The sequence below is a fragment of the Meles meles genome, chromosome 2, assembly GCF_922984935.1.
Source record: "Meles meles chromosome 2, mMelMel3.1 paternal haplotype, whole genome shotgun sequence".
Lineage (NCBI taxonomy): Eukaryota > Metazoa > Chordata > Mammalia > Carnivora > Mustelidae > Meles > Meles meles.
In genome coordinates this window covers 124,129,849-124,143,899 of record NC_060067.1, presented here as the reverse complement: position 1 = coordinate 124,143,899, position 14,051 = coordinate 124,129,849, and the positions used below count along the sequence as shown (strand labels likewise).

General features: G+C 41.8%; 1 protein-coding gene across 1 annotated transcript in view; it reads left to right on the top strand.

Annotated features, from left to right (window-relative positions):
- CDS1 (CDP-diacylglycerol synthase 1) overlaps positions 1 to 10,191 on the top strand; it is a 64,644-nt gene extending 54,453 nt beyond the window's left edge. Inside the window, exons 11-13 of the mRNA XM_045995102.1 lie at positions 596 to 715; positions 2,748 to 2,851; positions 7,388 to 10,191. Coding sequence (XP_045851058.1) covers positions 596 to 715; positions 2,748 to 2,851; positions 7,388 to 7,517 — 354 coding nt within the window. The 3' untranslated portion in view covers positions 7,518 to 10,191. The remainder of the gene's footprint in view (positions 1 to 595; positions 716 to 2,747; positions 2,852 to 7,387) is intronic.
- Positions 10,192 to 14,051: the final 3,860 nt, after the last annotated feature.

Genomic DNA, 14,051 nt, shown 5'->3' with positions numbered 1-14,051 from the left:
AAAGCCTACCTATTTATGCACTGTCTGCAGTTTGTAGTTTCAGTCTATTTAAAGTTGAGCAAGAACCAAGAATTTACTAAGTAATTTGTATGGAGAATTATTCTCAATTTTTATTATCTCCTCCCTGAATCTTTTATGACTGTCTTGCTGATGCTCAATTTGCTGGTCTTTTTTTAAAGTAAAAGACAAACTTTTCCCTCATTTTGTCATATACAATTAAAGTGAAATAAAATACAAAAGTTATACAGTTCTGGTAAGAAATAAATTCAGAAATTAACTGATTCTTAGTAAACCTACAACTCAAGTGTTGTAGAAGTTTCTAGATGAACTAGAGTATCCTGCCGACTGCAAGATTGTAGTATGCCAGGTGCTGTCAGTGTGCTTAGAGGGGGAATGGAGAGTACTGGCTAAGTAGAGGATGGGAATGAGAGGTTACAACACATTTTTCTCCCATGATCCTGAAAGTTTATGAAGTTACCAAAAATGTGGTATAATGGTTTGATTTAATATTTATATCATGATTCTTAGTGTAGGTGGCATGCTCAAATACAATTTTAATGCAGTTAAATCCCTTCCCCCTTTATTTTCTCTTTAGGAAACAGTGAGCTTGTATCCTTTCCAGATACACAGCATTGCTCTTTCAACATTTGCATCTTTGATTGGCCCTTTTGGAGGCTTCTTTGCCAGTGGATTCAAAAGAGCATTCAAAATCAAGGTGTGTGTTTAGAATCTTTGTTATTATTGGAGAATATAAGTAGAGAATATAATGTAGTTGTAATTTGGTTCTCTCTTAGTCTCCCACATTAAGCCGCTGGGCAAAAGCTTTTACATTCTGTTTGTTTCAGCCTCAGAGAAATGCTTCCTGGCTGATTTGAGTATATTCTCTCTTGTTAAATTTGGGACAGGCCATGTTAATACATTTTAAAGTGTTATGTCAGCCACATTTATAGAATTGGTGTGTGTCAGTGTTGGGACAAATGCAGAATCTTGGTCCTTCAAGTGCTCCTCCAAAAATCTAGCTATGAATTGTCTGAAGTTTATGTGTTGTGCCACAGTCTCACTTAAAGAAACAAGCAGGAGAACCTTTGGATATAACCATCCATTCTACTAGATCTGGGGTCAGTAAACTCTTTCTGTAAAGGAAGAAATCATTTATTAATCCTATTGCAGCTACCCAACTCTGAACTCTGCCATTGTAATGCAAAGCTCTGTGGCCAGTATGTCAATGGCCAGGACTGGGTTTTAATAAAACTTTATTTACAAAACAGGCAGTAGGCTAGACTAGGACTATGGGACAGTTTGCTGATCTCTTTTCATGATACGTAAAATTATCCCTATATTTCACTTAATTTGGATTCTCAGAAAGTCACATGTATTTATTATCTCAGCTGTTGTGCCATTGGGCGTCAGAGAATAGCTATTGAAAGTGGGATGAACAGGGCAGGCCTCTCTGGAGGAGGTGCCATTTGAACAGGGGCCTGAGAAGAGAAGGAGTCCTATAGAAAAATCGAAGGAAGAGAGTTCCAGTGAGTGCAAAGGAGAGGAAGAGCTTAGCCTGTTTGAAGGGGAGTGAGAACACCGTGACTATGGTAGAGAGGCAGCGATCAGACTGCAGAAATTGGGCGGGCCAGATCACACAGGGCCGCAGAAGTCAGGGAAATAAAAAAAAAACTCACTCAGTGAGCGCTTAAAATGGAGAAGACACTATGTTCGGTGGAATGCAGCATGCAGAAGTGTATAAATGTGTCTGTTCTCAAGCTGCTCACCACCTACTAGGGGAGACAACATGTGCCCACAGTGAACCCCAGCAAGAGCTGCCCATGACAGGAAGACTGTCCTGTCGAGGCTGCAGACAGCAGAGTGGAATTGAGTTACTATGGCTCTCTTGTTGCTTCTGAGAGTAGGGAGGGGAAGGAAGGAAATGCATTGTAAAAAAGTAACCGAAGAATTTTTCAGTAATTGTTTGAAACAAAGAAATGTTACATTTAGGATGGTATTTTCTTTAGTGGTCTCTAATGCGAGGTTTCTTCTTGAGTGATAGATTATTTTGCATGTCCAAAATGAAGGTATAATAGCTGTTGCGTTTAGAAGTTTTTAGGTCGCCTGCGTACACTAGAAGAGCAGTCCATCATTTTCATGTGCTTGGCACCCAGACAGTGGGTATGTCTAGAGAGTCCACTTGAGAGACTTACTAACCATTTCCTTCACTTGGGGCATTTGATAGACTAATGTGCCCCACATGATCTATTTTGATTTTCCTTTTACCCCAACACTTAAAGAAGAATATACATTATAGTAGCAAAATATTTATTTCAGAGTAAAAACTATTAAGATTATCATGAGTTAGAACAGGTTGTACGTCTGTCAACAACACTAAAAAGAGCTCCTCAAATAATTTCTGGGTAAACAGAAAAGTAAGCTAGAACAGTATCAGATTAATAATAGCCAGTAGCGCTTCTGATTTAGAAAAAGCTTTACCAACTAAAAAAAGTTAGTACTAGATTTAATTAATATTTAATTAGTGTTATTTGGCTGCTTCTAGTCAATTCGCTAATCATTTGAATGTAGGTACATATTTGAAAGACGTGGTTTTAACTTGTGAGACGTGCTCTAGTAAGTCTGCATTTTGTGAGGAAATCCAGTAGTATTTTCCTTCAAGCCCCTGGTGCCAAGAGACATTTATAGGTAGGAGTTTTATAGCAGGTGATTTTTTGAAAATCTGCTCATATGTTTGTTTGTTTCTGAAGGATTTTGCAAACACCATTCCTGGACATGGCGGGATAATGGACAGATTTGATTGTCAGTATTTGATGGCAACTTTTGTGCACGTGTACATCACAAGTTTTATAAGGTACTTTTAGATTTTTAAAAATGTTTTATTAAGATGATTTCTTTGAGTTCTCATTCCCATAGGCATTAGTTTGAACGAATTACTTTTTCTGTCAGTGGTAATTTATAATATAAGAAGGGAATGGCGGCCTCTGGAGTTTGCATCACATTGTAGCCTTGAGAAGTATGATTATGAAGAAATGATTAAATTATAATTATTTTACACACATTCGCATAACTTAAGTAATAGTATATATCATGGTATTTAATAGAACCAAGGTAAAATCTAGGTAATGTGGGTGGTACTGAATTGACTCATCATATTTCTCATTTTCTGTGGTATTCAAAGATAGTGAATACTAAGTAAAAAGGAGGAGGGCATAATAATTCATCCAGTCCACCAGCTATCGCTTGAGTGCCTGTGAAGTGTTGGGGAATGTTCCAGGCATGGATGTAGCAAAGAACAAAACAAAGTCCCTGCCCTCAGAGCTTATGTTCTTATTGGGGAGCTGGAGAGAGAAGGGGCAGAAAGGGACAAAAAACAAATCTACTTTGTTAGCTGGTAGTAACTGCCATGGAGAAAAATAAAGTAGGCCAGGGGATTATAGTTGTATGGGGGGTGGGGAATAGGGTGGGAGGGTATGGAGAAGTGCTTTTTTGTATAGGGTGCTTTATTCTTATTATGAAACCATAAGGTTTGGGGGCGCCTGGGTGGCTCAGTAGGGTAAAGCTTCTGCCTTCGGCTCAGGTCATGATCTCGGGGTCCTGAGATCGAGCCCCACATCAGGCTTTCTGCTCAGCAGGGAGCCTACTTTCCTCTCTCTCTCTTCTTGCCTCTCTGCCTACTTGTGATCTCTGTCTGTCAAATAATAGATAAAATCTTCAAAAAATAAAAATTTTTTAAAAAACCATAAGGTTTGGGATCTGCCCTAAAATGCTAGTTTGTGGTGTGAAAACAAACCACAGCAAGTACATGTTAACTTCATTTTCCATGGTCTCTACAGAGTAGCTGACCACAGAAAACATGTATTTCCTTCAGAGAGTATTTAGAAATTCATATTTGTAGATCCCTAAACACGTTTTAAAAATATACCCAGAGCAATGTTGGAATTTTGTATTAATTTTTATTTTTCTTGAGCAGTTTGTTAGGAGTTTATTTCATTAATCTTTTCAAAGAATCAAATTCTGGCTTTGTTAACTTTGTGTTTCATTGATGTCTGCTTGCATCTTTCATTTCTTCATCTAAGACACAATTTGCTGTTGCTTTTTGAGCTTCTTGAGATAAAGCTTAGTTTATTGATTTTCAGCCTTCTTGTCTGAAATGTTCATCCAAGACTATAAATTCCCTCTTAAGTATTGCTTTACTCTCACCGTACATGTTATGTTTGCATTTTCATTCTCAGTTACAAATACTTCCTGGTTTCCAGTATGATACCTGCTTTGGCATGTGGGTTATTTAGATGTGTGTTGATGGCTTTCCAAACAAATGGATTTCCTCATTCTCCTTCCTTTATTGACTTTTGCCTTCATTCCACATGGTCAGAAAGCATACTCTTTATTATTTCAGTTTCTGTTTGTAGAGACTTGTTTTGTGTCCAGTGTCTTGTCTGTTGAGTACATGTCCGTGTGCCTGTGGAGCACGTGTGCATCTGCACGGTGGGAATGTAGGGCTGTGAGTGTTAGCTGCCTCTTCTGTACTCATTGTTTGTTTCCATTTTCATCTTTTCAGGAAGAGAGCTTTGTCAAAATATCCCACTGTGATTGTTTATTTCTTTTTAAACATTTATCTATTTATTTTAGAGTGAGAGAGCACAAGCAGGGAGGGCAAAGGGAGAGGGAGAATCCCAGGCAGGCTCCACAGCCAGCATGGAGCCCAACTCAGGCTCAACTCCATGACCCTGAGATCATGACCTGTGCTGAAATCAGGAGCTGGATGCTCAGCTGACTGAGCTACCCAGGCGCCCCTCCCCCACTGTGATTGTCAATTTACTTACGCCTAGTCTGCCAATTTTTTCTTTATGTATTCTGTGGTGGCTTTAGGTATATACACATTCAGGACTGTCCTATCTCCCTGTTGAATCACTCCTAATATTCTGTAACATTCATCTTTATATACCATTTGCTTAAAGCCTATTTGGTTGGATATTAGAATAATGGCATCAGCCTTCTTTTGGTTAGTATTTATATAGTGCTTGTCAATCCTGTTATTTTTTAGCATTCCTTTATCCTTATTTAAAGTGTGTTTCTCTTCTAACAAGGATATAGCTTGATCTTAGTTGTTTTTTTTTTTAATAACCCAGAGGACAACATTTGTCTCTTTTTCAAGATTTTATTTATTTGAGATAGAGCATGTGCGCACGTGAGAGAGAAGGCACGCACATGTGCGCACATGAGTTGGGGGAAGGGCAGAGGCAGAGGGAGAAGCAGATTCCCCACTGAGCAGGGAGCCCGATGAGATCATGACCTCAGATCCCAGGACCCTGAGATCATGACCTGAACCAAAGGCAGACAGACGCTTAACCATCTGGGCCACCCAGGTGTCCCTAACTTTTATCGTTTTTTTTTTTTTTTTAAAGATTTTATTTATTTGACAGCAAGAGAGAGAAAGATCACAAGTAGGCAGAGAGGCAGGCAGAGAGAAAGAGTAAGGGAAGCAGGCTCCTGCCAAGTAGAGAGCAGAGAGCCTGATGTGGGACTCGATCCCAGGACCCTGAGATCATGACCTGAGCCGAAGGCAGCGGCTTAACCCACTGAGCCACCCAGGCGCCCACTTTTATCGTTTTAATTGGAGTGTTTAATCCATTTACATGGCAGTTCCTGATATATCAGAGTATTAGTAATTAATGAATCCTTTGCACTCTGTTTTCAGATGGTGGCAGCTTCTGGGCATTAAATCACTTTTTTTTTTTTAACCTCTTCTCTCAGTAGAGAGAAGTCATGCTGAGCCACGTTGTCTACCATTTGAAAGCAAATATTTAGACTAATAGAAATACAGGACTAGTGCCAGGGTGCATCTTGCTGGGAGCACCTGCTGACATAATTTTGTATTTAGCTGAACTTGCTACAATACTCTTCCTTTCCTCTGTGGGTCCCTACTCTGGGTTTGTTATGAAGTTGCTGAATCTTTTGATTCAGCAAAGACAAGCTGTGCCCTGACTTGAGTAGATAGTGGCGGTGAGAGACATCTGGCCGCACTTCTGGCAGATGTGGAGCTGATCCTCATGCGCAAAGGTGACCCAGGGGATGGATGATCTGTGCTGCAGTGTGGTTGGTTTAATCAAAGACTTTTGTTGGGATATCCCTAAATAGCAGACATTTCCTTGTTACTGGGTTTTCGATTTCCTAGAATTCCATTTGAACTGAACAGTTCTAAGAAATTTAGTTACCTGTGTAAGTGTCCTTCTCAGAATTTGGTGCCCTTCTCCATATATCATTTATGTCTTGCTGTTTTCCATTGGATTTTACTAATGTCTCTTTCCAAGAAGCGAACCATAATCTGTTTTTCATATTCAGATGGACTGTAGAAATTGCAGAGAACAATACATATTATTGATATCGGAATTCTGTTCATTCTGAATTTGACAAAATAGCACTGTAGAAGATCACACAGGTGTGAATGAGTTGAGTTCCAGAGTCGGGCTGGCGGGGGGGGGGGGTGCGGGGAGTTACGAACTCCTGACTATATGAGTGTCAGAGCAGGGAAAGGGTGAGAGTGCTGTTTAGGACATTTTCTGATTCAAGTGCAACATAGAAGGGTGGGAAGAAGAGGGCTGGGGTGGGCAGGTAAGGGGGGGCTGTTGGAGGAGACGTACCTGGGAGAGGAGGGGGAGCACACTGTACCACTGCCCCGTTGTTGCCTCGGTTCTCCCCAGGCTCACTTCCCCTCCACTGGAACTGTTGTCAGGTGGGTGAGGAGGGCAGGCTGTCCGCCTCTTCGTCCTCCATTCAACTAGAAAAAACCCACTTTTGTTTCCTATATTGGGGTTCACTGAAGACTTCCTTTGGACAAAGGCTGTGGCATCTACTGTAGATCCCGGGTAGGGGCTTCAGTGCCAGGTCAGCACCTTTGTGTCCTGTCTCCCGAACCAGTCATCATACCCTAGGGGCACTTGTTGAAGTTTCTCTGAAGCTAAAAATTTAAGGTATATTTTCATGTCCTCTATAGCTTATCTTCATCCGCTGGGACTTTGCTCCCTTCCTTACAGGATGGTTCTTGTGTCTTGACCAGTCAGGATTTGTTCCCTGTCCCCACCTCTAACTCAGGTTGCTCCTTTGAGAAGTTTTGTGGAACTTAGGTCTGCAGCCCCTAGGTTGCCTACTGTTGTTCTGGCATTTTGTGCTTGTGCATTCTTCCCAAGTCTACTGTATGCCTCTTGGTGCCAAATTATCTATGGGGCTTTTTCTCCCTCGGACACTAACATTGGGCACTAAAGCGAGCTTGATCAGTAAAGGTGGTTACTCTACACTTACGTGCATGGTTTATTTTCAGTTGGAGGTATATGCTTCCTTTGGGTCTCTCAAAATAGCATGAACTTGACCTTTTCTGCTTTGTTATCAGGGGTCCAAATCCCAGCAAAGTTCTACAGCAGTTGTTGGTGCTTCAACCGGAACAGCAGTTAAATATATATAAAACCCTGAAGACTCATCTGATTGAGAAAGGGATTCTACAGCCCGCCTTGAAGGTATAGCTGGATCCAGAAAGGGAAGGACTAACCAACTATAAGGAGCTCTACAGGAAAGCACTGACCGATGAAATTTTGTAACTGCACAGAAAACTGGTTGAAAATGCAATAGATTGAAGTTTTATGACACGAATGTCTCTTCTCGAAATTACTGTGAATATTTAACACTTACTTGATCTAAGTTATGAAATAAGTAGCAAATGATCAGCAAAAAAATCCTGTACTTTTTCTAAAGTGTATTTTCTGATGTTAACTTCCTTCCCCCGACTTGCTAGGTTTCATAATGTTAAAGACTTGTGTTTTAAAGAGTCAAACGGAAAAAGAGTAAATTGAGGATGTCTTAAGATTGCATCTGGCGTTGTGCCCTTTGCACAAATATTTACTTTTGTTCTTGGAGCTGCTCTTAATTTTAACAAAATGTTTTGTGTAAGGCACAATAGGAAGTTAGTTCTCCTGCACTTTCTCCTCTCAGTCTGAAGTTTCTGAAGGGCTGAGTTGGATCCAAAAAAGAAAAAAAAATCTTATCCATTTTTCAAAGAAATAAGTAATCATTTGCCAGGGGAAAACATGCCATTTTTAGGTAGGTTCAAAAAGAGCAGACATCAAACTCGACTCCTGATAAAATCATTTGGAAAAACATGACAGTTGCAAAAAAAAAAAAAAAAAGTGTTCAAGAAAAACAAAGGAGAATTCTGCTCTGAAGGACATGAGTTAGGCATCTTTCACAGATTCTCTCCACAGCCAATCACAGCCCAGGAGGCCGAGGATGGTGATGAAGGCCCCAGGCCACCTCTTGGTCGAATCCTCTGCTTTTCCTTGTTTCCCAGTGAGCTGGTGTCCATCAGTTCTGCAGCCTCAAGCCCGTCAGATCAGTGTAGGGGTAGTGAGCAGGGGTGGTGGCTGACGCAGAGCTAGAGGGGCCCGTCCCCAGCCGGGGCTCTGCAGGCCTGTGTGCCGGGGGGCCTCCCTGCTGGCACCCTGGGCGGGACACTCACCTGGCGAGGAGGAAGATGGGCCTGCGGACTCAAGCCCAGGCCCACTCCCTGCTAACAGCTTGTCTTCACTCCCTTCCTCTTGTACATCATGTCATGAAATCTGAGGACATCAGCTGGTGATTTTTTTCTTCCAAGAATGAAAATCAAGCAGAAGTGATTCTCATCAAGAACCAAAAGCACACGAATGCCAAACCCTTCCTCCGTGGGACTGGACACTGTAACCAGATAAGAAGTGTATCCTCATTAGTGACTGTAAATAAGCTGCGCTTGCTGTGTGCGCTCTGCGACCGCATTTGCTGTAGAGCACGGGGGGACAGAGGCTTCCAGACGTGGCCTCGTGCTCCGTGGCGAACTGTTCAGAGAGGAGAAAAAGAGATTTTCAAGACTGTTTTGCTAATGAAAAGAGTAATATTTTTGTTTAAATCAGAAACAGATTTCAGTTATTTTTTATTTCTGTTCTCCTCCGGTACCTGGAATAAGAGATGATGGATCTGCCCAGGATCCGTGGATGTGAGTCGGTAACTGGCAGCTTCATCTGTGTGCTACAGGACTGCAGGAGATCTAGTTACACTCCATACCGGGGACCTGAGTTGTCGGTTTGGCCTGCACGCAGTCAGTTCGCCTGCACGGGATGTGTTCAGTCAGCATTATTTCGGACCGTCCCATAAAAATCTAGAATTGGCACTGGAAATGTTATTACAGGAGGGAATGATTCCTTTTCGAGTTAGGCTACCTGCAGGTTTGATTTTCAGCATCTCTCATTTATATTTGCCTCATTAAAAGCTCCAGATGCTGATTGAAAAGGAATTTAGATTAGCAGAGGTTAAAAAATACGATGAAAAATTTGCCACAGGAACTTACATTGAAAACTTTGTGATTTGCACAATAAGAACTGCTTGGAGATACGTGGTTCCCTCCACATTTTTCTTTAAGTGATTGGTGAGGCACTGCAATGCAGAATTATAAGAGAGCATTACTGAATACACGTATTATAAAATCAATCCTATTATAAACAAAATATGAAGCTAGAAATATTTGGGGGTCACAGTAATAGCTTTCATCAAATATACTTTTAGAGTTGGGTGTATATTATTCTATATGTAAAAAAGTAAATTCTTAATTTTAACAGAGCTCTAACGATTGACCTTTTTAGTGTACTTTTATAGCATGTATATTAAAATAGAATATATTTTAGCAAAAGATTGCCATAAAACCCTGACTTCAATCATTTTTATATTCGTGCTGTGACGAGAGCTTAACTTCCACTGTGGGAATGTGGTGGAGGGAAAGTAAAAGACTGGGAACTTCCTTCACAGTAATGGCTACTTGTTCCAAATTTGCTATTTTTGGAGGGACTGTACTTGTACTAATTGCTTGACTTTTGAATATGTGGGATGCAAATGTTTCCTCAGTGCTTTTCCCCTTGTGGTGATACATATACATTTACTGTCTGTGAATAAAAAGACTACTCCTATTACCCACCTCCCCTTTTGGTTTCATTTATCATCTCTCTTCTGTGGGACTTTGGTTGCAACAAAGACAGTATCACCTTGTTCAGTGCAAAAGAAAAAAGTAGAAAGTGGACATATACTGTATATGGGTGGAAAATAGCTTATGATTTGTGTCAAGTTCTCTGAACCTTTTACGAAAACTGAGCTAGGAAAATAAAATTGAAACAAATCATATTTTGACTGTGTTGTGCCATTTTCTCACCAGAAAATCATTCATTCATTCAGCTAACGTTTACAGACTGACCACAGCTATGTAGCTATCACATCTTACCTGTATCCCATCGTCAGCGTCTCCAGTGACCCCTTCAGGGCTGGGATCCATACATCTGTTATGAGGGAACATGTGTGTTGAAAGGTGATTTCCTCTTAATCGAAAGAGTACTCAATTTTTATGTTTTCCACGGCTTATAAGGACGGATTTACTTTTGTGACTCTCCGATCTGGTCCCCTAGAGCTTTAAGCTATATGGCCGCTGAATGGCAGAGGGTTTTTGTTGTTGTTGTTTTTAAAGATTTTATTTATTTATCTGACAGAGAGATCACAAGCAGGCAGAGAGGCAAGCAGAGAGAGAGGAGGAAGCAGGCTCCCTGCGGAGCAGAGAGCCCGATGCGGGGCTCGATCCCAGGACCCTGAGATCATGACCTGAGCCGAAAGCAGACTCCTAATGACTGAGCCACCCAAGCACCCCTGTAGCAGTGGTTTTGATCAGCCATTGTGTCCCCAGTGTCTGGCTCCATGCCAGCACCCCTGAGGCCTTTGAGCTTCTGAATGGATGAACGGGTTTAGAGTCTTAAGACCGAACTGTGCACATTTCTACTTGTCTTCGTTGGACAGCCCTTCCTCACCCATCCTGGTTTTCATTTGTATGACCCTAAAATGGATGTCATTATTCCTAGTTCTTAGGGTTAGGGATTAGGTGAAAACAAGTTCATTAGGAAAGTACCATGATTTGTGTCCTGCATAGAGGAGCTGATCTGTATCCTTAGTGTCCTCTCTTCGTCCTTTCTGCTCCTCCTCTTGTCCAGATCTGGTGCAAAGGGACAATCTTGTAGAATGGAACAAAGAGAAAACCACATTTGGTCACTTAAGATTTAGGCGGGGTTAACATCAGGAGTTCCTTGATTAGCAGACAGCCCGTCTGCTGGCTTCAGCAAACCTGGGGCATTTCCCAGACATCCAGTGCGGGGCTTTGTCCCAGCCCCAAGAATAAGAACTGTCGGTCTCCACCTAGTCCCAGAGACAGAGGTCAATGCCCTATGAAGTAGATGTTGATTGGGGCAGTGACAAATGTATAAAGCGGAGGGGGAAATGGGAGACCACCATTCTAGCCTCCACGGAGGATCTGTCTGCCGTACGGACAGTCCGCCGCCAGCTCTCTCCATCTGCTCCGGAAACTTTACGAAGTGTAAAAGTCACTCCTTAAGGAGGGGCTGTATTTGGGAATCTGTATGTTGTGGCTGCAAATAAAAAGGTCTAGACAAATGAACCCAAATCAGAAACCTGTCCTACCTCACTCAATCCCATTTGTCTTCTTTTTTCCTGTGCGGAAGGGGAGAACATTCTTGAATCATTAGGTAACATCGAGAGTCATTTAGTAAGGGTTGATGATGGAATGGTATCTGATAATGGCAGGTGAGTTTCTAAAAGGAGCTGGAAAAATGCAGCCTGCTTCTCTCATGTGTACAAGGGACATGGGTGGGTAGAGCAAAAGTCTTGTTGCCTAGATAGTGAAAATCACTGAGGGACGGTCCACCCAAAGGTGTCCCCTCAGTGAGAGACCGAGATCTCTAACTGCCATCGGACTTACAGCACAACCTTACTGTTCCGGGGCATGAGTTCTCAGACCCCCTTTTCCACTATGTGCCCAGCTTGAGTTCACTGGATCCAGTGGTATTCTGTTCAAAAATGTACGATGACGGGCGCCTGGGTGGCTCAGTGGGTTAAGCCGCTGCCTTCGGCTCAGGTCATGATCTCAGGGTCCTGGGATCGAGCCCCGCATCGGGCTCTCTGCTCGGCAGGGAGCCTGCTTCCTCCTCTCTCTCTGCCTGCCTCTCTGCCTACTTGTGATCTCTCTCTGTCAAATAAATAAATAAAATCTTTAAAAAAAAATGTACGATGACAGACTTCAGACAGGACCTAAAAGAGTGAGAAGTTCGAGAACATTTTTGAGTAATCTAGTAAGCATAGTTTTGATCAGTTTTAATCTCAAAAACCTATGAGGAAAAGGAACCCAAAGGCTTTAGCTAGTATAGCTAAGACAGACACAAGTGAATCATGAGGAATTGTTTTTCAACAGCTTCATCAAGATACAGCTTACACTCTGTAACCCTGTGCAAGCATCACCACATCCAGGTTAACACTGTTTTCCATCACCCCAATAAGTTCCCCGGTGCCCGTTTGCACCTAACCCCGGCTCCAACCCCCAGGCTTCGGCAACCACACTGCTCTGCTTTCTGTCTCTAGAAATTTGCTTTTTCTGGACATTGCCTACAAAAGGAATCATACAATATGTTGCGCTTTGCATCCGGGATAATATTTTTTATGTATCAGTACTTCATTCCTTTTTATGAATACCATATGGTACTGGCCTACTTACCGGTTGATTGGCATTTGGGTTGTTTCCAATTTGGGGTTCTTAAGAAAAATGTTGCTGTGAATATTTGCAGACATGTCTTTGTGTGGTTATGTCTCCATTTCTCTCAGATTTCTAAAGGTGGAATTGCGGGGTCATATGATACTTATTTTTTAACTTTTAAAGAAATGGCCAACTGTCCAAAGTGGCTGGGCAACCTTACATCCTTGCTTGCAGTGTGCATGGGTCCCAGTTTCTCTGCGTCCTCACCAAAACCCAACATGTCTATTTTGAGAGAGAGAGAGAGAGAATGCACATATCAGGGAGAGGCAAAGGGAGAGGGAGAGAGAGAATATTAAGCGGCTTCACACCCCTTGCAGAGCCCAATGTGGGGCTCAGTTATGTGGGGCCCCACACGAGTCTGCATCACAGACCTGGAGATCAAGACCTGAGCTAAAATCAAGATCGGACACTTAGCTGACTGACCACCTAGGCACCTGGCATGTCTGTCTTTTTAATGATAGCCGTTTTAGCTGGGATCTAGAGGGGAATCTAGAGAAATCTCCAAGTAGTTTTAGTGGCATTTCCATACGGCTGATGGTGCTAAGCATCTTTTCATGTGCTTTTGTATATCTACCTTGATGAAATGTCCATTCGTATCTTCGCCTATTTTTACATGGGATAATTTTTCTTTGTAGTGAGTTGTAAGAGATCGCTATATATCCTGGAGGCAAAACCCTTATCAGATACATGACTTGCAATTATTTTCTCCCAGGCTGTGGCTTTGTTTGTTTTTTTAATCTTTTTGGTTCTTTTCCTTTTTTCATTCTTAGACTTTTTTTTAAAAAGCAGTTTAAAGTTCACAGTAAAATTGAGGGGAAGGTAACCTCTGTGTTTAAGTCACGCATATTTCTTTAAAGTAATTAATCTCATCGTTTTGCAAATCCTGGCTTATTTGCCTATGAACCCAAATAAAATCATGAACTTGTCAAGTGGAAAAAAAACAAAAAAAAACCTGAGGTAGGAAGGTACAGATTTCCCATACTTTGCTCTGTACCCCCCCCTCCCACCAATCTGTCACGACATTCATAGCCTCCCTATTATTTACAACCCCAACCACAGTCATGGATGTGTTACAACTAATAAACGTGCACTGACCCATCATAGTCACCCAAGTACATAGTTTACATTAGGGTTCATTTTTGGTGTTGTACATTCTTTGGATCTGGAAAAAAGAATGATGCTATGTACCCATCACTGTGATATTATACAGATATTTTCACTGCCCTAAAAACTTTTGTGCTTCCCCTGTTCATTCCTCCCCGTACCCCTAACCCCTGATCTTTTGGGGAATCATAGCTTTGCCTTTCCCACAGTCCTACAGCGGGAATATAGTTGGAATCATACCATATGTAGCTTTTTCAGACGGGCTTCTATCACTTAAGTGATACGCATTTAAGCT